The 24,229-nt window shown below is 46.9% G+C and overlaps 3 protein-coding genes across 4 annotated transcripts in view; 1 reads left to right on the plus strand and 2 right to left on the minus strand.

Annotated features, from left to right (window-relative positions):
* Positions 1–1,336: 1,336 nt before the first annotated feature.
* Positions 1,337–6,483, minus strand: MYCBP (MYC binding protein). Its single transcript, XM_056331787.1, has 5 exons — positions 6,356–6,483; positions 6,073–6,145; positions 4,631–4,679; positions 3,771–3,900; positions 1,337–1,435 (listed from the first exon to the last, which is right to left on the minus strand). Exons 1-5 carry the CDS (start codon positions 6,449–6,451, stop codon positions 1,391–1,393), a joined length of 393 nt encoding a protein of 130 aa, XP_056187762.1. The 5' UTR covers positions 6,452–6,483; the 3' UTR covers positions 1,337–1,390.
* Positions 6,484–8,388: 1,905 nt separating this feature from the next.
* GJA9 (gap junction protein alpha 9) lies at positions 8,389–15,927 on the minus strand. 2 transcript variants are annotated; one of them, XM_056333484.1, is made up of 2 exons: positions 14,811–15,927; positions 8,389–10,683 (listed from the first exon to the last, which is right to left on the minus strand). In XM_056333484.1, the coding sequence occupies exon 2, from the start codon at positions 10,660–10,662 to the stop codon at positions 9,106–9,108; it is 1,557 nt and encodes a 518-aa protein (XP_056189459.1). In that variant the 5' UTR covers positions 10,663–10,683; positions 14,811–15,927; the 3' UTR covers positions 8,389–9,105. The 2 variants fall into 2 exon arrangements, with proteins under 2 accessions (XP_056189459.1, XP_056189458.1); XM_056333483.1 differs by lacking the exon at positions 14,811–15,927 and adding an exon at positions 11,979–12,845.
* Positions 15,928–19,849: 3,922 nt separating this feature from the next.
* RLF (RLF zinc finger) overlaps positions 19,850–24,229 on the plus strand; it is a 41,806-nt gene continuing 37,426 nt past the window's right edge. Inside the window, exon 1 of the mRNA XM_056333851.1 lies at positions 19,850–20,046. Coding sequence (XP_056189826.1) covers positions 19,894–20,046 — 153 coding nt within the window. The 5' untranslated portion in view covers positions 19,850–19,893. The remainder of the gene's footprint in view (positions 20,047–24,229) is intronic.

Genomic DNA, 24,229 nt, shown 5'->3' on the forward strand with positions numbered 1-24,229 from the left:
CCACACGCTGCAACTTCATGCCAGGTGTATCTTCTAACTTACACACCAGCTGCCTTCTCGCCTTTGCTGCCGAGGGTGGGACGCTTTCTGTCTGGGTTTTTTTGGTTGATATTTTACCAGCTTAACACTTTCCCCTTATTTACCTCTCTTCTGGTCTCTTTACTACTGTACCTATTATTGCTCTGAAGTAGACAACTATTACATTCATTAGCCCTTGAGTTCAGTTTGTACCTTGGCTTTAGTACAAGTTCTGATCCATCCTACCACACCTGTAAGACAAGCTGCAAACCCATCCTAGAAACAAAGAAGTTAAACTAAGAGCCGGTAGATCTAATACATGAGACGACTACTGCACTTTTTCCACCCTCCCCTCCTTGTTTTTTGTCATCAGTTGCCTTTAAAGTACCTAGAGACAAACGCATCTCCTTAAAATGTATCTTGGGGTTGGGGTTTTTTTGGGGGTGGGTTTTTTTTTGTTGGTTTGGTTGGGGTTTTTTTTGGTTTTTTTTAAATAAAGGCCTATTTGGCATCTCAGAAGGATGGCAAAGCTGATTCAGAGAAACTGGGGCCACATGACATAGAGGCGAAATTAAAAATCACAAGTTAAACACACACACACATCTCCCTTGGATTTTCTGCCCTGCCTAGATTTTCTTTTCCCCACTGGATGAACTCTCCACATTGTACTCTCACATGCACCGCTAATTACATGAGACATCCATTACAGGCAAGAATTTTGTATTCTCTTCAGAACCGTGCAGGCAATATCTGGATCAACTCTCCATGGCCCAGTTTGTGAAAAAGGACCCAAGACATGAACTACATGGAAATAGGTACATCTCATGTAAATTAAAAAGTGTAAATTCAGTAGGCAACGCATCTCCAACATTGTGTTATGTCCATCACAACTATACTCGCTCCTTTTGTGCCCCTCTGAGTAGACAGTTATCCCATCAGCTTCAATAGAAGCTTAACCTCAGCACTGGGTACCAATTTAGAACATATCTTGGAGGTCCTGCTTTAGTTTACAGTTTGGTCCCTGTGTGATACCTCACCCTCTCCAGTTAAAAGGAAACTGCTGATCTCACTGGTGGTTTAACAGGACCATTGGCAACAATGCGAAATTTACACAAATTTGGCAGGCAGTTACCTACAAATTCATCATAACTATCACCTTTTCTTAAGCACAGAAAGCAAGAAAGTTAACCGGCATGCTTAAACTCATCAGTTGCTGCTGCAGCTGCACACTCATGATACTGCTTTTTTTTTTTTTCCTTTCTTTTAGATGACGAGCTAACAAAGTAGACATGCAGAGTTCACACACACAACAAAAGACTGCAGTTCTCAGGAAGCCCTTTATTAAGTCAAGGCATTAAAGAAGAAACTATTGTTATTCACCATGCTTCTCGTCTTGAGGTGGTTCATACTGAGCCAGCTGTGGATTTAAAGAGAGGAATTTAGTTAGCTGCAACATTTCAGAAACACTTTCTACATTAAGGAATGTAGGAAAACGTTTCATCTGGAAGTGTTCCATTTACTTTGTGCATTTTAATCCATCACTAGTATTTATGCAAATCCATTTTCAAGTCAGGCAACAAAGTAACCCTTCCCTCAAAACATCAATTTGTCACATTGTATAATCCTGCAGCTATAACAAGGGGGCTTTTAAAATGCACTTTCAAGCACATGGGTCTTGCTCTGAAGTTTTTCCGTTTCTCAGTGTAGGTTTCATTAAGTACTTTTGATCTCAAATAGCAGCTGATAATGATCAGCACCTTATAAGCTTTGATGTCACTGAAAAATGATTAAATGAAATAGTCACTCATAGCAACACTACCGAAACTAACACTTCCTGTAATTGTTCTTTTATTATGCTTTCTGGAGGGTAGGACCTAGGCAACTATGCACTGAAGCACAACATTTACTTTGAAAGTTACTTCCAAAGAAACATACAAAGGTGTTTACTTGACCTCAGTTACATTAAAGATAAGCTCAAGCTTCAAAAACAGTTCAAGCATTAGGACTGAGTCTCTGAAATATACCAGTCCAGTTTCCTCAGCTAAGATTCTTCCTCTCTCCTATAAATTGCAGAGTAGGTTAAAAACAAAGTACATGAAAAAAATAAAATGCCCATGTGTTCCTCATAGCGACACTAATTTACAGCAATCACTATGCCAAGTAACAAGCACCACTAAAATAGCATTTTCTCATTCTTGTAGATTTTACCACAAAAAATGGCCAGTACACAATCCAAAGTCAATTTTCTTTCCACAAAGTACCTAATTGTTTGCTTTCTGCCCCTCACCCAAATACCCACATTCTCAGTAATAAAGAAAAAGAACAAGATCTCCACACCTGAATGCAACAGAAGAACACCACCTATTTGGACACAGCTCAAGTTACCAACAAATGCACTGTTAAACGTGTGGACTGCTACAAAAAAAAAAAAGCTAACCAGTAGTGTTCTCCCTGCATTTTGTGTGAACTTCTACAGTATGTCAAGAGTGACAGGCAGAAGATTGTACAGGAAAGAAAGGGAAAAAACAAAACCATCAGTATTAGAAGGCACAGTAAGGTAAGACTTATCATTTGAAGACTAAAGAAGATGAAAGCACAAATAAACCTACGATTATGGAAAGGCTTACTTTCCTGGAACAGGTTTTGACTTCTTTAAGAGATTTCTTTAACCAAAGACCCATATTACTCTGCTTTCATGTGTCTACTTACTATCAGCTGTATTTTTAAGTCGGCTACGCCGAGTGAACTGCTGGTCTATTGCTATTCCCCCTAAAATTCTGCTCTTTGCCATATTTCCTAGTAAGAAATAATAAACGTAGCTGTAAGGACTCGACTGTTGGTAATAGAGGAGGAGAATTACTAAGACAGCAAGAGGGGACTTCAGATGAGAAATACAAAGGGGTAATGGCCAAGTGTCCCTTCTCCCAGAACTAAGGTGCTTGTCTCCCAGTAAAAAGCCTGTAGGGATGTTCACATACAACAACAGCCACCTTCTTCCAACAAACTCATGGAAACTTGTAGCAGCATATAAGCTACTAGCTTATTAAGGTTCTCAAATGTTTCCTTCTTCAGTGTTATGAAGTTTATAGTCAGTGCTCCCTCGTAAGGGGAAGTTTTCACATCTTGGAGCAGTTTCAGAGACAGCCTGCGGGCCCACTAAAGAACGGCTCTGCCTTAGCTAGCACTTCAGATCCACTGCTACTGCAGATAAAGGAACACCGGAGTCATTTTAGCTGAAAAATGCAAATTACTGTCCCACATGGATATCGGTGCCTCTACTGGTAACATCCTGCCACGTGTAGGTCTGCCAGGTCACACAAACTGATGTATAATATTCCTCCTTCAGTTAGTGTTTTGAAAGCCTTTATACTAGATACATTAGCTTTTTTTCTTTTTCAAAACTCTGTGGAAACATGAGCTACATAACATCAGACAACTTGAACATATCCAGACAGGACTGAATGAAGACATGGAATTAGCCTCAATAACATACTTTCACTGAATAAAATCCCTAGTTTAGCAATACTAGTCTATGTTATGGAATATAAGAAGTGTTCCATAAAAAAAAAAAAACAGAATTCATCATAGTAAAGATTTTATCAGCATTCCACAGCCATGAGGCTAAACAATGCAACAACATTTATTAGTTACTCTAAGGGAAGAAAGAAGAAAGTTAGCTGTATTCCAAGTATTAAAGTATTCCTTTTGTGGTGTAATATGGAACTACTGAGGAACACCAAGTAGATTTTTACCTTGGTTTTCAGTTTTTTATTTTCTTCCAACACAGCTTCATATTTTTCTTTCATCTCTGCCACTTCCAAGCGAAGTGCCTCTATTTCTGGATTCTCAGGAGCTGAAGCTCCCAGATGATGCTTCAAAAAGCTGATATTTAGATGTTAAGTATTTCCTCAGTTAGGTAGCAGAACCGCATCATAGCTTTAACACTTATGCTGAAGTTAGTGCTGCAATGCATGCGACCAAAATTGCATTAAACCACTTTAGGTTCCTACAGTGCTTTTCATCCTACAGGATGAAGTTACAAAAATAAAAAAGCTTTTCAAGTCCATTGGTATATTCCTTTAAAAAACCAAAGCACAAAAAAACCCACAAGACATCAGTCTACACAGGACAAATTCTCATGTTTTACTATATCCTCTTTTCCTCTCTTAACACAGTTTTGAGGAGTTAGAAGGAATAACCAAAAGATAGAAGCAATAGCCAAAAAGGGAGGCTGCAGCAAGAAACAAACACATTAAATTGCATTCCCCTATTATTAAAAAAAAAAAATAAAAAGGAAGTGTGAAGAAGCTGACATCAGAAGCTACAGATACTGTAAATACTCAAATCTAATGCTGCAGGCCTACAACATTCTGTAATAGACTAACTTAACTTCATAATTGCTGGCATACTGTTATGCACAGTTCCTCTGCACCTTGTCAGGCTTCCTGTTTGCTTGTAAGAGCACAATTATTAGCCAAAACGCAACCATAAAAGCTGCGTTCTCAATGCAAGCCTTCTAAATGAGTCTCTCCAGTTCACCTACGAGTCAGAAGCAGCGCTGCTGCTTCGCGTGAAGTCTCTACAAACAATTCACGGAAGAGAAAAAGGATACTCCAGTGCACTATTTGGTTTCTCTGGCTCTTCATATAAGGCTACCAACACTGCAAATAGAAAATATTCAACAATTGCAAGTCCATGTAACTAAGTCTTTAAAACATGTATCAACAGTCAGAAGGCATACAAGTTGCATGCCATGTTTATAGAACATTCTTCTGTTTAACAAGATTTTCACTTATATACTTTGATGCAAAATAGGTCTGCTGTACAGAAGGGAACAAAACAATCTACCCAGTAACAGGTAGAGAGTTCTGTTGATCCCCTAACCACAGTGTTTGACTATTCTAGCAAGGAACACAAAACAGCCTAGACTGTTTTAAGATATTCCACACACAACCCTAGTATTGGCTTTTATCAGCAACATTGAAATTCTAACTCTTTTGAGACTCTTCCTTCATACACCATTATTTCCACTTAAGCTACACCTTTAAGGCACAGGCCAACATCAGCACTTCCACAACTTCCAGCAGAAAAGCAAACCTCTGTCAGATAACTACAGGTACAAAACTAAATGGTTACCACCAGAGTAGGTGACAGAGCTAATCTTTATGGATGGGGGCCCTAGCAGCCAGGGCGGTCACACTCACAGAATTCCCAAACTTAAGCAGCCCCTCCCTCCCCACAGGGCACACACACAGCTACAGGAGACATCTGGTTTCATAAATACTTAGAGGTCCTTCTCCCAGTTTCAGATGTCCAAGCTGCACAGCCAAATCTGTTTGAAGCTGAGCCCCGAAGTTAAGAACAAACTTAGGATGCCACGCTGCTTGGATGCCTTGTTTCGCCATCCCATGGGATGCCTCAGGTTGCAATAGAAAGAAATCAAGTGGCACCCACACGGCCAGCCAGGGGCCTTGGCGCAGCACCTATTCGCTTGGCAGCCTATTTTTCAAGCAGGAATATTAACAGATTTTTCTCCATGCACAACTGGAAGCTCTCAAAAAGTCTTCCGAGGGATTTAAAAGATACTAAGCCACACGGAAAGCCAAAAGCATCAAGTTTAGCCCCGTTATTTTCCCCGCTGATACGGATCGCCGCTCTCACAGCGCACACAGGCTCGTTTTAGGGGAAGCACCGAGCTCTGCTCCAGACACGCTGGTTTTGAACGGGGATCCCAGGGGCGCAGGGGCTGCTCCGTGTCCCAGGCCGTGACTCCGTCCGGAGAGCTCCGGCAGAACGGCGGCCCCCGGGGAACCCAGCCACGGCCCGAGACCAGCCAGGGAAGGAGCCCCCCGGCCGGGGGGGTGGGGGTGTCCCCAGCACACGGAGCCCGTGAGAGAACAAGGACCCCCGCCCCCGCCGGCCGCGTCTCCACAGGGCGCCCGGCCCCGCAGCCGTGCCGGGGCAGCGGCCGGGCCGCCCCGAGGGGAACGGCTCCCCCCCGCAGAAGCGCGCCGAGAGCCGCCCCAGGCCCCTCGGCCCGGCCCGGGGACTTACCCTTGGTGAGCGTGTCCAGCACCCCCGACTTCTCCAGGTACCGGCGGAACTGCTCCCGCTTGGAGTCCGCGGCCTGAGGGAGGACGCCCACACGGTCAGATCGGCGGCGCCCTCCCCCCACTCCCCGCAGCGACGGGGGCGGCTCGTTGGGGCGGGCGGGCCCCCGTCCCCACCGCGGGGGCGGCAGGAAAGGCCGAGCCGCCGCCGGGCCGCCCCTCCGCGCAACGGGCCGGGCCCGGCAGGACGAGCCGCACCCGCGCCGCGCCGGCTCGCTCCCCCCTACCTTGCAATGCGCCATCTGACCCGCACCGCGCCTGCACGCGGCCCCGCGCCTGCGCCCTGCGCTTTGGCGGCGCGAGGGCTTCCCCGCTGTTGCCATAGCGACGGGGCGGCAGCGACGCCCTGGGCCGCCCGCGCGCCCCTCCCCCCGCCGCGGGGGCTCCCGGCCGGGGGCGGCGCCGCGTCCCGGCGGCTCGGGGCGGGGGCGGGGCGGGGGGGGGCACTGCTGGGGGGGGGCCCCGGCGGGCGGGGGGGGGGGGGCTTCGGGGGAGGGGGGCTGCGGGGGGGCGGCCCGCGGGCGGGGGGCGCTGCGGGGGGGCGCTGCACTGGGGGGCGCTGCAGGGAGCGGTGGGCCCCGGCCGGCGGGGGGCGCTTCAAGGGGGGGGCACTGCAGCGGGGGGCGGGCCCCGGCGGGCGGCGGGGGGCTGCAGCGGGCCGCGGCTGCGGAGCGGCGCCCCGCGGGGGTGCGCGGCACTGGGCAGCGGCGGGGAAGCCGTTCGCCTTCGCCCGTTTCACAGAACGGAAGCGGCGGCACCGGTGTGGTTTCGTGACGCGCTGCGGGACCTGCTGGCTGATCGAAGCTGGTTATCATTAAACCAAAAAAAAAAACCAACCAAAAAGACCCATCCACCTAATCCCGCGCTGCGCTGCTGGGGTCTGCTCACCCTTCCTCTGCACGTGCTCCTCTCCGGTTTTCCTGGCACCAAGTGGCCCTTTGCTCTTGGCAAGGTGCTGAGGTGAGCTGGAATGTTTGACCCACATCCACACACACACAAAAAAGTTATTCAAAAATCCTCGGTCAGCAGCAGGAAAAACAAATTCTTCTGTATCTTGTCTTGAACCAACCAAAACGCAAATGTCCCGTCCCGTATGTGCGCGTGTAAACGCTGCTTTTCTGTTATTTAGACAGTGGGAGCAGAGTGCATTAAACACCGGGATTTTTATTACAGAGACATTAAATGCAAACCAGGCATTAGCACCGTGATTGCCCACAGAAACGTATGCATCAAGAAATGCAAGAACTAAAGCTGCGGTAGCAGTATGGACTTGGGTACATCACGCTATACCATTTACACACACTCCTGTGTATTACACCACGTGAGATGCTACAGTGTAAGCAGAATTACATAGGGCTGTATTTACGTGTTCACACAGAGAGAAACAAAAGCCAAGAAGAAAAGCTGCTGGAGAGAAATCTACAGTGAATAGGTTTAGTAGGATTAATGTGTGTTTCTTAGGTGGACAGGGCCAAATTAAGGCAGCTGCTGCAAGCAAAAGAGCCTTTTAGGATTTGGGGCTCCTTTTTTTCCTAATATTGTGCAGCCTTCAGCCAATCTGACACATGGCTGGCTCATAAACATAACAATAACACACATTAAGAAGTTAATGATGCCGTAACATCTCACAAATTACTTTTCCAGTACACGTACAGTAAGTCAGATCCACTAGTAAAAAATACACGCATATATGGCAACGCATCCCCGATGTGACCACCTCACCAAATATTTACAGCCTGTTGGTGCTGTGTGAATCTAATACATTCATGGAAGTCAAGATGAACAAATGGAACATCATATTTTGTTCATCTTTCCCTCCTTTATTATTTCAGGTTGTTTCATGGAACTTGCCTTACACTACATGGACTGGAGCAGCAAGTGGATGAATGTTTTTTATCTGTTTTATTACCCCCATAAAAAGCATAAATAGAAATCTCCTTCTAAACAATTATAAACATTCTTTGATTTAGAAGTTTGTCAGAATTTGGGGGACAGACAGACAGAAAAGGAGAAGTTTTACAGTTTGATAAACCTTTTACATGTTTTTTTACATTGTAACTGAAAGTAAGAGGGTACTACTTTTTTTTTTCCCCCCCCATTTTTTTTCTACTATTGTAAGTCTTCTGGTTTGTGAAATCCAAAACTCCTCATTAATAAATTTCAGTAACTTGTTTTCTGACTGAAAAAAATACAATTGCTATCTTATTAGTGTTATGCAAAATCTCAAAATTAAGGCTCACAACTCATTTGTAATTCATGATGCTTTAAAAATGTAATAATGTATTTAACAGTAACAGTACACAATAAGAGATTCACTTTGATTTTTTTCTGCTGAGAAAGTCAGTGGAGATACACTGAAAAAAAAAGTGTACCATGGGGGTCAAAGAATTAGCGATACAAGTATCAAATGCTTTGTTCTTTTTTTCATTTAACACAGTTCGAACAGCAGAATACGTTTGACACCCTGCTTTCAGGCAGCTGTCAAATATCTGTTGGAATTCTCAGAGGGGTTAAGCAGAAACATATTTACCGATAATTAATTTCTCCTGAGAGTGCCAGTGGCCGCTTTAGCCTAATTTAATTTACTGGTCGTCACAAAATATATTGTTAGACTGTAAATTTTGTCTTCTACTTCTCTGCAGTTTAAATAGTCAGCTGTGATTTTATGCCTCACTTTTCCTAGCATATTGTGGATTTATACAGTGTGTTTGCCTTTGTAGCTGGAAAGGTGGCATACAAGTTTATACGCTGAGGTCCTGGCCACCCTTTCATTACAAAGGAAGCAAAGAGACTGTTTAAAATGACTTAGCTAATATTCAAAGGGCTACATATCTTTTCTATCTCTGTGAAACAGCTGGTTAAAGTTGATGATTTAGCTACTCTCGTACATGTCTTGCTTATGTCGCAATATTCAGTAATTATCCCAGAAGTGACTAGTGCAATTGGCAGGTTCCACCATATATTCGCTATATTCCCACTATATTTGAAGGTCGGTGGGGGCACGCCTGATGCTGGCATTACTTGACAGCGACAGGCGCCTGCACAGGGGGAAAGGCTTAGGACTGTCGCAGTTCCTACTTTGTTTAGATTCTGAGCTCACCTCCCCTGTAGAGTCAGGAGTCTCTGGTCGGCTAGAATTTTTTATGTCAGCATTGTAGGGTGGTTGGGCTTTGGTTGTACTGAAACTGCTTTGTCTTCTGTTTCTGTTCTTTGGAAGACAATTTGTTGAAGCTCCCGCATTCTCAGCCATTGCCGAGCAGTTCCAAGACGAGCTGATTCCGTGTTGTCTTCGGAAACCAGTAACAGGAAAAGTTGTGTCGTGTTGCAGTGAAGTTTGAGACGGCATTTCAGCAGAGCTTCTCAAGCACGTGCTTGAAGCTGTATCTGCATTCTGAGTAATAACAAGGAAATGTTTCTTTTCAGCTTCTTTTTGCATATCCTGCGCTTCAGTCCCAAGCAAGTCTTCGTTATTATTTATGCTAGTATTTTGAGTCTGATTGTCTAAAGCATTTGTAGCTGTCCTCTTCTTTGGCGATTTATTTTCCTGATTGCAATGGGTGTAATTGCTGCTTCTTTCTGCACGGTTATTTTGCACGTACTGAAACATGGGAGGAGAATTTAGAACTGGGTAGACAGAAGCATCAGTTTGCTTTTCCATTAAAAAGGCATAACCGCCGAGTGTAGAAGGAAGAGTCTTTTGCGGGGGTGTGGATATTCCTAAAGAGGAGCGTGGTATCACCGAGTATTTCTTAGACTTGTTTATGTAGAAATTGTCAGGGTCATCCTTGTTTTTATTCTGCCCACAGAGTCCCATTTTAATTTTTCGGAATCCTAGGTGGATAATTTCTAGGATATTTAAAAGTAATGATACAGTTGCTATGGATTGCATGAATAATATGAACACTGTCTTCTCTGTTGGCCTAGACACAAAGCAGTCAACTGTGTTTGGACATGGATCTCTCTGACATTTGTAAAGGGGATCTAGATGAAAGCCATAAAGAAGATACTGCCCAATCATGAAGCCAACTTCCACAGCAGATCTTGTGAAAATATGTATCACGTAAGTGCAGAGCAAAGAGCCTCTCAGGGGTGCTTTGTTTAGCTTTCTTTGATCCAGTTGCCGGAGTTCTCTCTCCAGCCTTTTCCGACATTCAGTCGGAATTTCTAATTCAGTGCTTTCCAGTTCGACTCTTAGCTGAGCTTTCTTTTTTTGCCTCTCTTTTTCCAAGGCTCTTAGTCTGTATAAGGCATGACCCATATACACCAAGGAAGGGGAAGACACAAATATGACTTGCAAGACCCAGTATCTTATGAGAGAGATGGGAAAGGCCTCATCATAGCACACATTTCTACAACCAGGTTGCTCAGTGTTGCATATAAATTCTGACTGTTCATCGTTCCAAACATCCTCAGTTGCCACTCCGAGGACAAGCATTCGAAATATGAAGAGGATCGTTAGCCAAATCTTTCCAATAATAGTGGAATGAATGTGGACCTCCTCTAAAATGCCTCCAAGGAAATTCCAGTCTCCCATGGTTATTCTGCCATCTTAACCCTAAAATGTATGAGAGAGAAAAGTATCAGACAAACACCATAAAAGCTGCAGTCCTTTAACGCATTACGAAGAACATGACTCTGGGAAAAACCACGGTATGTCACATTGTAACCATGGCAACATGACTCGTCAATAATCTAGGTATTATTCTCTCTCATCTGCAAGATGAAGTGCATCATCCACCTGTGTCTTAATTTATCAGTGAAAGACACCCTGGTAATGATCTGAGGTAATAAGCACCCTCAGTTCGCATCAAATCAGTGGAAACTAAGGTGCCTGGCTGGTAGCGGGGTTTTAGGAACATTATTTGGTCCATTTGAACCATCACCCATAGCAGCGTGAGAGCGGTACATTTATATTTAGGACACCTGTGAAGGTAGAGGAATATTTCCTGGTCTTCCTGTTCAGATGTTCCAAGCCCCATGTCGCAGCTGAAGTTAAGGTAACGTCCAACTACTGTTTCACCGCAAAAAATGTTTATACAAAGGAACTCGAGAGAGAATAAAACACGTCACTAAAATTGTATTGTTAAATTAAAAATATGTTTAAAAGCACATAATTTGGTGCAGACAGTTGCTTTTTGTTTACAGATGTCAATGATAAACAAATAAATAGAATGACCATAACTGGTCCAGCTTCCTCTGATCAATGATACCTGCACTTGAAATACAGAATAGAGTGCCTAGGTGTGAAGCATTGCTATCTTTGCCCCAGTTCACTGAAAAATAAATTATTTACACAAAAGTTCTCTACCAGCATTTTCTTAAATTATTATCATCTGAGTACAGATGAACTGGTAATATATGTGTTCACACATCTTGCCTTTTTTTCCTGTGTTTCTTTCCCCAACTGCATTGTGGACGAGATTTTAAATTCCTTTTCAATGTCCATCTTATTGTATACACTAACAAAAAAATATTTTTTTAAATGTGTGAGGATAACTGGTACATCCGTAGATTTACCTTTGGTTGTACATACAGTACAATTCAATAGAATTCAGTTATACTAAAACCAGAATAATCTGACCTTTTTTTTTTTTTTTTTTAGGATAAAGGTGGTTTAACAGTGTTTTCTGTTCAGAGGGGATTCATTTTCACCCCGTAAAATGGGAGTGTTAAGAAATCAAATTGAAGTTGCAGTCTTATAGCCACAATACTAACGACAATAGAGGAAACTTTATGTTAAGGCAGCCTACTAAGAGAAATACTCTTGCAAATCAGGATACAAATAGGCAAGTATAGACATTTTTTAAAGATAAACAAATTAAAAATGGTAAGTTAAAAAATAAAACATACCTTTCTTTATGAAAATGTGTGACATTAAGGATCTGCAGTGTCTGACAAAAAGTTACAACCCCTGCCATCTTCTGTCCGTGTGAGTAAATTTCACATTATCAGCAGTTTATTTTGCTACAGGAGCAAGTGATGGAGTGCAAGTTCGCACATTGAATTTATATTTGCTAGGGATGGAGGGAGGAGAAAATCAATCTGTTGTGCAGTCTGCTACCACTGCAAGCAAAATTTAACTCTGACCAATAAAGGAATCCCCTTAAAAAAAAGCTAGAAATGAAAAATCTGCAGCTCTAACTTCCTTCAGATTATCTTCCCTTTTGCCTCTCCAGCACCTTCCAAGTTTCACGAATAATCTCAGCCTCTGACAAACAGAATAGAAGAAAAATTTTGGACCGAGTTGTAGTTTACATATCTCAGTAGCAGCAAAGACTTGGTTTGCCTGTGCAAAAGCAAAGGAGGTAAATCCTTCCAAATACTGTCATTGCAGATTTCTGCAGTCTGTTCTCCTGGAATGGCTTAGCATCACACTCCCGATGTAAAAACCCAGTGCTAGTACTTTTGGCCCCTCCAAACTCACTCCCTCTTCAAAAAGAGCATCTGTCCCTATGTTCTATGATTCTATACCTGTCGTTTATTCTCCTCATGCCATCTTACTTGCATTGATTTCTCTAAAACACCCCTGGACGTGGCAACTGTGTTACACCATTCTCCCCGTGCATGTAATTCAGTATTTCTTTTTAGGAGCAAGTCATTACTCCAGTCTAAGTGTCAGACAGACTGAAGTTGGCAGTCATTGTTCTTAATAGCTATACTTATGTATCAAAAAAAGTCCACCCAGCACTTGGGGACAGATTGCAGCTTGTAAATTAAGCTGATGCATGAAACTTACTTACTTATTTACTTAAATTACATGAAAAATGCTTAAGATCTGCTCAAATGGCTTTGTAGCTGATCAGATTGCTACAGTACATTTTGTAGACTGATGGTAGGCAGGGGAACACCCTTTCAAACACTCTAAACTCTAGGAAATGCCTGCAAAAAATTCCGGGGAGAGGGGATGGAAAGAGACCTCATTTTACAAAAGGAAAGACGGGGGCAGAAATACACTTGTTTTGTATACAGAGATCGTCAGGGGTCAGCATTAGCAGTGCAATGGCCAAGGGTAATGCCTGGTATTAATGTGGAACTCCGCTGCCAGGATCAATGTGAGTTAAGAAGTGTATCTAGTACTATAATCCTCTTTCAGATGATTCTCCTCGGCTCCCTGCAAATGCTTATCGCTGATCCAAGTGTCCTGTATAGGCTAAATAATCTTTCTCTGCTGAGAACTCCAAAAAGCTAATCATTATCTTTTAATTTTGGTGCTGAGGATCAGTCAATAGGTCACGTCCGATTTCATAGTTAGATGACAGTATTCGATCGTTTTGGCAAGCTCTCAGTCTACAGCCAACTATTTCTATTAGATACTTAAAGCAGCTTTCAAAACATATATCACTTCCGTAGAGTACTTAAAAGTAATTTTCTAAACATTTTTCTGCTATTGGTGAAAAAAATTCTCTAAATCCACCGAAGTGGTCCACAGACCCCCCAACACAACCTCCTGCAAAGATACTGAAGCTTTGTTTGAAAAGCCTACGTATTTGGTGGGACTGAGCTACGATGGTTGGGGATCTGCCTTTTCTGTAAAAGGTAAAGGTTAAGACAGATATTTAATGATCTGCACATAATATTCCAGGATGCATTTATATAATTTAAAATGGTATTTAAGTCAAATGACAACTTGATGAGTCAGGATGGAAAATGAATTTGAGCACCAGTGGCAATTTTATAGTGCTAATGCTGCCTTTTACCTTGGTGCAGACATTTTGTGGATGCGACTATTGACCTAAACTGTTGGACCAACATTCAGTGTTTAGTAACAAAACACTTAGTGATGTAATGAGAGAATACTTTTTCTTCCAGATCTCGAAGCTACCTCACCGGCTTCTCATTGGTGGTGGGTTTGCTGCAAAACATCCCCCAGACTTTAAGGACTATATTATGTTTTCTTAGCTCAGGGTCAAACACCACAGAAATCATTCAATTGTGGAAATATTCTGCGAAGATCAAGACCTTTTCATTCCTACTCATCAATAACATGCACTCTATGTGTACAATTGATTTTTGTTTTCTACTGTATTTGTCTGACCCACAACGGCCAGCTAGAGGCACAAACATCAGCGATGCGTCCTACAGGCTGAGTAATGTGGACTCACACCCACAGTTCTCTTGTGCAGTTCGGATCACAAATGATAAACTGCAATAGTGAGCAATTTGGACTACTCAGTACTGAATTTAGGGCTGCAAAATCCAACGGTGCCGTGTTTGAAGGCAGACCAGAGAAAATAGAGATAGAGGTGCACAGTCTTCACATTCACCCATTTTCTGTGCTGGCTTATAGATTAACTTTTGATTGCTAAAGATGTACATGCAAATCAGTTGGTGCAGATTTGTGTCCCATGTACCTGCCCAAAGTAGAGGCAGGTACATCGGAGGCCTGAAGCCTGGTGGTGGCACCTCCTTATCCAGAAGGGCAGCGAGTGGATGTTTCCAATGAGCATTTTGGCTCTAGCAGTGCAAAAAGCCAAAAACCATGAGAACACTTAGTTAACCTGTTGTTGGCTCAGAATGTGGGGAGCCCAACTTTTGTGATGTCTTTCACATGGCTACCAAGGCAGGGTAAGAATTTGCAAGAGAATGCCTTCGTGGCACCTTCTCTGCTGGAGCTGTGCATGGGTGGTTCCATGGAGCATTTGAGTCTGAACAAGTGTAAAAGTGAAAAATTAATTTTCTCACCACAGAAAAAAGGTAGCAGAACTTTTGCTATGTCCCTCACATGGCTACCAGGGCAGGGTGAGAACCACCAAGAGAAGTCCTTCCTGGCACCGCCTCTGGTTGAGCTGTGCCTGGGTGGCTCCATGGAGCACTGGAGTCTGTACGAGTACAAAAGTGTTGGGTCAGTTTTCTCACCCCAGAAAGCAGGGAGCAGAACTCTTGCAATGTCCTTCACGTGGCTGCCAGGGCAGGGTGAGAAGCACAAGACAATTCCAACCTGGCACCTTCTCCAGGGTGTTGCAGATTATCTTAAATTTTTACGGAATCTTTCTATATTTTGTGTTCGTGAAACAGTTTGCTATAGGACCATCTTGAATTTAAGGAGTTAACCTCCCTGTTAGAATTATGTTAGCGCTTGTTAACCAGCCACGTATGAGTTGCTGTGGTGCTTGTTATCGGAGACTGTGCTACCCGAAGCCCCTGTGCCACAGCCCATACTGACCCTACTCCCTAGACCATCACCAGCTCACCTGGGCTCGGTGCAGGGTGTCACCGGACAGCTTGGCCAGGCCGATATCCAGCCGTCCAGCCTGGCAACAAGACTCACTTTTAAGGTGTCCTGAAGTGAAGCACCTTCACCATAACGCTAAAACCCAGACCCACAGGTCGAGACGACCCTTGCCCAGGTGAAGACCCTTCCCCTGTGCAGGTGTAGTAATGGAAGAGGATGGCACAGCAGATGCTATAATGATATGCAAATTACTAACCGGGTCTGGAATCAAACTACACCTCGAGGAGAGTTACAAAGCAGGTGTGTTCATTGCGGCGCCGGGTGCGAGGGGGGTCGCTCCTCCGGACTTGCACAGCGCTCCAACCAGCAGCCGGGTGTTTATGGTACAAGTCACACACACACACACACACCAGGTTTCCGAGCATCCAGGATCTCCTCCCCCCGCCGCCCCTTCCAGATTTCCTTTTCACCTTCGTGGGCAGGTACCTGAAGTTCCCGTTTTTCTCGGCGTACGTTACCCATCTTCATTTAGTTTCTGTTACCTACCGGAGTTCTTTAGACATCAGCCGTTCTCTTACTGCGGTTCCAGTGTGTACCACCCGCTGGCTGACCGAGCCCCCCCTTACTGCCCCCTCTACACATGCCCAGCCCAGCCGTGCCCGCGGGGCTGGGTTTAATCTATACGGGGCCGTGCGAGTCGGAGGTCGCTGATCTCCTGCTACCACAATTACTTTACCCTGGTTTGGTTTCTTGTAGCGGTTGACGCGTCCTGGTCCGAAGGCTCCTTATTCACGTTCTCGTTGAGCTCATCCACATCGGTTTAACCGCCCCTTCCCCAAGTGCCCAGTGCTGAGCTCCCCCCTTCGCTCCCTCCCGGTGCTGATGTCTCCGTTACCTGCGCAGCTCCCGCCCGCAGCGGAGCTGGGGGGGTTTCACTGTACCACCGCCTCCCTCCCCTCAGCCCCCGGCTCGCAGGCGGCTGGAGCCCCCCGTGCCGCCCCCCCACCTCCGCCCCACGGCTCGCTCGCCTCTCCCGCGCTCCCGGCACTGCCCCGCCGCCACGATGCAGTTCCGAGCGCATGGGTGGCGCCCGGGGTACAGCACCAACATTCGGCCGCCAGGTGGCAGCAGCGCCCCACCGAACCTGCGCCGCGCAGCGGTCGCAGCCCCCCCGGTTTGCGCCGCCCGCACGCGGGAGCTGCGGGTGCGGGACTCGCAGCGCTCTGCCCTTCTCCCGTCGCAGCCCAGGCGATACTGCCCGTTGCCTCCGTACCAAGAAGCACGCACGTGGCTCAAGCGTTTCCATCACGTCTGACGGCTTGAAAAATCGGGTAGCTCTTTATCGTAGCACCAGCAAAACTCACCAGCTGCAACGAGGCTTTTACCATCCCACGCCAGGTTAACTCCAACAGCAGTTCCCACACCTTGCCCCGGCACGGCCACCAATCCCCCACGAGGTTTCAACAGTTCATCTACTGCCAGTGCTGTCTTCATCCTCTTCGTGCCGGTCCACCCTGCTTCTTGCCTCTGCTGCAGCCTCTTCGCCTCCCCCACATCCAGAGCACTCTCTCTTCTGCTTCTTTCAGGTCTCTTCCTCCCATGCACCTCTTCCATCCCCCCCCTCAGCTATTTAACTACTCAGCAGAACCAGCCACAGCTGCACCTCATCCACATCAGCCAAGCCCCCCGCCCCTGAAGCCAGCCCACCGCTGTATGTTATCAATGTTAATTAACCCAGCTTCATTCCTCTACAATTCTTTCTGTCCGTGCCCCACCCATTATCGAGGCAGAAGCAGCAGCACAAGGAACCTGTTGGTGCAAGGTTTTTTCCTACAGATAAGCCCCAGTGATTGCAGCTGTTAAAAGGAGAAATTCACACAGCCCTGGGTACCACTGGGCTTGCTTTAGTCATGACTCAGAGCTGGGCCACCACCCCAGTGAGTGGCAGAGAACCAAGGGATACAGCACAGCTTATATACGCTTATCAAATCATTAGTCAACGTCTGAAGTTTTTAGAAGTTTCCTTTGGTCTTGTCAGTTCTGTGAATGCATCATCTGACCCTGTCCCAACTGATTCATCTATCCGGTTCCAGTCTCCTCCTCGCATCATGATCTCCTTTCTGTCAGCTTTAACTCACACAATCCTTTAAGCACACTTAGTCTTTGAACAAGCAATTTTATTCACATATACTATTTTTTTTAAAAACAGCTGTGTTTCTCAGAGCACCTGTGCATACAATTTATCATCTATTGTTTCTCTGTTCTCCCACTGATTAACCTGACGAAGTTTAAACCAGCCTTGGATTAGGGCTATGCAAGGGCTGAGGCCTGGTTCTGCCATTTAGCAGCTTCAGCACTTTAAAGTTCTTAATTCAAAATGCATTTTCGTTAACACACTACCTTGTGCCAGTGAAACACGTATGACTAGCTAGGACAAAGACCGCTTTTAGCAGAGCAGGAGTCGGGAGTGGGGGTGGTTGGGGCTCTTGGGTAGACTCACAGGTGGGTCTTGCCTTTGGATGAGCAAGGGTTGGGTGGTGGTCCCGTGTTTTGGCTCACAGGACTGTCCCTTTGCCCCGTTACCTCTTCAATGCACGCTCACCCCAGACCCGTTAAAGCTTCTGCGGCAGACTTGTAGAAATGTGAAGCCACATTTTATTTTTATGTAATAAATACTTTTATGTAAAAAGTTTTTTCCATACATCCATGGCCCCATATAATGTCTTGTGCAAGGAGAGGACTCTCCCACATTTTGGAAAGGGGCAAGGCTCCATTCTGAAGAGGGAACAATAGCCCCTGCCCCCCCCCCCCGCAGCAGTCGATTTCTCGTACAGACTGTTGTTCACCCTATCATGCAAGCCAGAGGGGTATCTAGGAGACACTTGCTCTCAACAGGAAAAATGCAGAACCATTTAACTTGGAGAATAATGGGGATGGGCAAAAGCTCACAAGCACATTGGTGGCACCGGAGCTCCACGCTCTTCTTGTACATATCTCCTCTCCTTCCCAGGCCACCCCTTCAGCATTAAATCTGCAGGCAGGTAGTTTTGCTATTCCTAATCCATCTTAGGTTTCAGCCACCTCTCCAAGCGTTAAGCACACGAGACACTCCGTTTGCTTCATACTGCAAAACTATGAGGTGAACGTATGGGCAAGCCTCCCAGATGCTTCCACCTCAATTTACCCCACGTCTTCCCCACCTCACCCCTCCCCCTTTCCCATTCACCTTGCAGAGGCTGAGGTGGAAAAGAGCAGGTAACTCTGGCCAGGCGGACGGGGGTTGTTGCCCTCCCGCTGCTTACGTCTGATTAGGCAGAGTATGGGCAGGGGAGCGGGATCAGGGCACGGGCAGGGGAGCGGGATCAGGGCACGGGCAGGGGAGCGGGATCAGGGCACGGGCAGGGGAGCGGGATCAGGGCACGGGCAGGGGAGCGGGATCAGGGCACGGGCAGGGGAGCGGGATCAGGGCACGGGCAGGGGAGCGGGATCAGGGCACGGGCAGGGGAGCGGGATCAGACACGGGCAGGGGAGCGGGATCAGGGCACGGGCAGGGGAGCGGGATCAGGGCACGGGCAGCGGAGCGGGATCAGACACGGGCAGGGGAGCGGGATCAGGGCACGGGCAGGGGAGCGGGATCAGGGCACGGGCAGCGGAGCGGGATCAGGGCACGGGCAGGGGAGCGGGATCAGACACGGGCAGGGGAGCGGGATCAGGGCACGGGCAGGGGAGCGGGATCAGGGCACGGGCAGGGGAGCGGGATCAGACACGGGCAGGGGAGCGGGATCAGACACGGGCAGGGGAGCGGGATCAGACACGGGCAGGGGAGCGGGATCAGGGCACGGGCAGCGGAGCGGGATCAGACACGGGCAGCGGAGCGGGATCAGGGCACGGGCAGGGGAGCGGGATCAGGGCACGGGCAGCGGAGCGGGATCAGACACGGGCAGGGGAGCGGGACGCCCGCTCCGCCCCGCCGCGCGCAGACCGCAGCCCCGTGCCCGCCCCGCCCCCACCACGCGCGGGTGAGGCGGGCCCGCCGGGCGCGCAGCCCCAGCGCGGAGGCGGACGCTCCCCGGTGCCCGCCGGTACCTTTGGGGCGGCTCCCGCTCTGCGATGCGCCCTGTAAGAGGCGGGAGCCGCCGGTGCCAGCGCGGGGACCAGCTGCGGGACAAAACCGCGCAGCCCGCCCCGGACCACCTCCCCGCCGCCGGGCGCCGCCGGGCGCCGGTGCCGCGCTTCCGCGGGCGGGAGGAGCGCGCGGGGAGGCGGCCCGCGGGACCCCGCGCCAGGCCGGGCGGAACGCCGGGCTCAACCCTCCCGCGCAGGGCGGCGCTGAGGCGGGCGGGGCGCGCGGCGGGGGGCGGGGCAGCCCCGCGCGCCCGCTCCCCCCGCAGAGACGCGCACGCGGGTGACGGACTCCCGCCACGTGACGCCAGTCGCCGGGAAACGCCCGCTCGCCGCCCCCGACGGCGGGTCGCGTGGGCTGCGACACGCGCGCTGTGTCACGAGTGCGTCACGTGACGGCGTCCCAGGACGATGAGGTCAGTGGCTGCGAGTCACGTGATCCTTGCCTACGCGCAGTAGGGTCGGGCGCAGATGGCGGACGCTGAGGCCGAGGCGGCTCCGCGGCCCGAGATGCAGCGGCTGGTGGCGGCGCTCCGAGCCCGCCTCTGGCAGCTGCAGACGGAGCTGCGCGAGCAGGAGGTGTCGGAGGCCTCGTCCCGGGCCTACTGCCGGGGCTTCTGCCAGGTAGGCGCCGGGTGGCGGCGGGCCGCGGTGCGGGCCGTAGGCCGGGCGCCGGGCGGAGCGCTCGGGGCCGGGGCCGGGGCGGGCCTCTCCCGCCGTGGGGCGCGCCCGGCGCTGCGGGCGGCGCGGGGCCGTTCCGGGGGCGCTGCCGGCTCCTCCGGCGCTGCCGCGGCGGGGGACGGGCAGTGCGGCCTGGGCCGCTGCTGGGCGCGGACGTGCGCGGCCTGCGGGAGGGACACCCCCGCGGCCGGGCCAGCCGCTCGCCGCCGGGCTCTGCCAGCGCCTTGGGCTGCCGGTGGCCCGCGGGAGCAGCTCTGGGGCAGGCGGGCTGCGCCGCGTTCCGCGTTTTCTCAGTGCGGCCTTGGCTCGGTTCCTAGACCTCAGCCTTCCTGTCCTTTATTTGTCTCGGGATCAGAACTGTGTGTCCTGCCGTGACTGCAATGTGCCGGGGAATAAGCGACGCGTGCTGGTTTGCAGAGGCCCGCAGCTCACTTATCCCACGGAGTGAGCTGCTCTGGTCAGTGAGCTTTCCTGAATACTCGCTTAATGTAACTCAGGCTGAGGATCAGCGATTCCTGAATTGAACTGCTGACTTCCAGAAGAAGAGCTGAACTTGATTAAAGCCACAGTGATGGAGATATCTTATTTGTAAATAAACTCTTTGATGGGTTTATTAGTTCTGGCTTCCCCCACAGCACCATTTACTGTGAGCTCTAAGGCTGGATAATTGTTGCTAGGTTTCTCTGTTGGAGTCTTCCATGTTGACTCGGAAGAGATTGTGGTTTCTAAATTAAATGGGAAAAAAAAAATCTGTTTCACAAGCTAGTTTAACCACACCTTAGGAGATACAGCCATGGTTTTTGGTAAATGGCAAAATCTGGTACTGAGACAAAAAAAGCTCCTACTGGTGCATGATAGATGCGAGGTGTTACCCTTCATAGTCTTCCATTTTACATTCATAGGTTGTGTACTTCGCTATACCATTCTGGGAGGATGTTTAGCTCGTCACTTACCAAAACAACAGAAGGAGTTAATCTGTTAGGTTTCCAAACTCTTGCTTCTCAAACTGCAGGATGCTGCTGCATACTGCTGTGTGTGTCCCAAGTTAAGCACACTTGTAAGGTCTGCAACCTTGCATTTACATGAAGCCTAGTGTATATGTATGTGATTTTCTCCGTTTTTCAGGTTTTGCTAGAATTGTTTCCAGTGGCATTCACTGCGTCAGAACATTGAAACAAATATTCAGCTAAGACTTAGTAGAGGTAGATGATCAGTATATATAGATATCGAGTCATCTAGATTAGTTTGGTACAGATAAAGCTTTAGCGGTTGCTTGCTCAATGGAGTTTGATGGAAGACAGTTAAAAAAACCAACAAAACAAACCAAAAAATCAAACCTCCAAACGCTGTCCCACAAAAACGTAGACCTTCTTAGGTCTCTGTGCTGTTATGGAATGGTAGTCTTGTTTTAGAACACTGTGATAGATAGTACAGATTAAAAAAAAATAAATTATCTTGGGTTACCGTCAGATTGGGACATGCTGATTGTCATGACTGTACACCAAGAGATTCAGAGGAAAGCATGAAGTTGCTATTCGGTCATGTGGCAACCTCAATGGAGTATGAATTTGTGATGTCACTGTGCAGTCAAAACACTGGTGAGGATGTAATTTTACATCTCTGTTTCCCCTTCTGACGGGATGTTTGTGAATGTTGCACAGAGTTTCAGTAGTAAAACTTAAAAATAACTTAAGGTCTGTCCCAAAGTGACATTTAAGGAGCTCAACTTACTTTGTATTAACAACTTGGAGGCTACCACTGGTATGTTGTCATAAACGTTATTAAGCTACAGCAGAAAATGCCTAGAATGAAGCTGAATTTAACTGGGCCTAAATACAATCTTGGGAAGTTGTTGTGATGAGGGTAGCTGAAATGTTTTAGGGCAGCAATGGATTTGCCATCCTGTGTGTATGTCTATGGCATGGTCTTGAAAAGGTGCTCCGTTTTGCTGTGGAAGTTACTGAGGCTGTTGGAACACAACAAAACCAAATCAGCAGTTTTCCTGTGCTTTGAGCTGTCTGGCTGCTGTGTTTTACCACATGTAAGCTTGTGCTGTCACATGCAGCTCTCCAGTAGCTCTTCCTGTGATGCTGGGTAACATGGTTTCCGTGAAGATCCCTATTTTTGAGCCAGGAAGTAAGATTGGTGTCCAGGGTAACACAGAGAAACCCATAAAGCCTAAACGGTGGGTCGACCTTGCAACTTTATATTGTACAACTGTGAATGCTTTGCATGTTCACCTTAGGAGAAGCATGTCTGTTTGAGAGCTCAGTATGTACCCGAAAGGCCAACTAGAATGAACAGTGTGTGTGTTTGATGTTGTGCTGTCGTAAATACGAAGAACAGTTATCGGTGAAGCAGAGGTGGTAGGACATCGAAGCATTCCACCTGCCAAATACCCAGCACCTGTTGGCTTTCTGAAATAGTGGCACAGTTGAGGACTGTCAGTTGCCATCAGGTATCTTTAAGAAGAGGTGGAAGTTTTCTCTTAGAGGCTTCAAGTTGCCTGACCCATTATTACAGCTTTCACATGTTTAAATTGGTTCTGAGATAAAACCCCTGATGCTTCAGAAGAAATGCAGCTAAGCAGGTATCCCAGACTTGCAGAACATGAGCATCATGCAGTGTTGAGGACCTAGGCTGGTCTGTAGGTTACACAGTAGGTGGATGTGTGTAGCCTCTGCTCTTCTCACACACTTTCCAATTAGATATGTTATTGTAGTCAAAGGAAGGAGGGTCGGATGAAGTATAAGTGGATGTGTGTTAACCAGACTTAAAATGTTTGAATACTCTCTTCAGGTAATTAGATGGTAAGGTAACAATTGCTTAGAAAGTTGTTACTTGGCTATTGGTTAAGCATGTAGACTATATATTTTTAACAAGTTAAAAATTGTCTAATTTTAATCTTGTGTATAGACTGCCAGGAAAAGTCTGTAGTGAACTAATAAAACTTCTACTTACATTGCTTGTGAACTAGCAGAAGGGCTTTAAGAGACTCTCATACAGTTACTGCATTTTGCTTATTTGTCAGTGTGCTAATACTAATAGCATAATGTTCAGAGCTATGTATCTTTGAACTTCAAGCTATTAATAAGTCTCTTGCCTTGAATCTGCCTTATGTGCAGAAAGCATCATTGTTCATCTGTTTGGGGAGAAGTTTCTGATAAATGACTCCTCAACGAATTGCTAATATTAGCTGTAAGACTTCTGTCTCAACACTAGGATTGCACTTGGGCAAGGATGCAGAGTATTCTAGTAATTTTGTTTAATCTTAGGAAATATTTTACCATGTTTTATGGTTTACAGAGACCAGATAGTTAATGATCTAAGTGTCTGTCAAAATAATTGAGCACTAAATTTCGCTTTTTAAGTAGATTGGTTTTAAGGGACGTATTTTTAAGAAAAGTGCAGGGATTTGTATGTTTGACCTGTTTCCATACTCACTATAACAGCAGCATTACTGCTGGGTTTACTAAGCAGATGACTTTATGGTAGCAATCAATTGATTATCTCTAGGCTTGACAGCCTTTAAATGTCACTTAATGTTTCTAATGCCATATATAATTTGAGTTACATTATCAAATTCTTCATTAATCTGTTAGAGAAGCACTTAGACTGGTTAGTTACTAGGCAGTTGTTGCTTCTGATAATGACATTTAAGGATGATTTCTGTAAACTTCCAATCTTCCCTTTCTCTACCCTCCTTATGTCTTCATAACTATTAATATTGTGTCTTTTTTTTGAGAGTTTGTAACTTTCATTCACCTAGGAGTTAATATTACTGAGTTCTAGGAGAATAATCTACAAAATGTTCTTGATTTTTATTGATTCTTGGATGGTTGGTTTTGGTTTGTTTGTTTGTTGTTTTTTTTTTCCTTAAAGATCACAGGTGGTTGTGCCAGACTAGTAGATGTCTGTTTGTTGTTTTGTTGGTTTTCTTTTACCCTAGGAATTGTATTGTACAGTTAGAACACTGACATAACACCAGATAGTACACTAAATAGCATGTATCTGGCCACTTACTTCTTGGTGTGTTGGAAGTTAGGCTTCATCTTAGAAGTTAATGGCCGTTATAATGACTACACTTGATTTTTAGTAAGCTCTTTGTAGGGTCTGTTCAGTAGCG

This window comes from Falco biarmicus, chromosome 3, assembly GCF_023638135.1.
Source record: "Falco biarmicus isolate bFalBia1 chromosome 3, bFalBia1.pri, whole genome shotgun sequence".
In the NCBI taxonomy this organism is placed as follows: domain Eukaryota; kingdom Metazoa; phylum Chordata; class Aves; order Falconiformes; family Falconidae; genus Falco; species Falco biarmicus.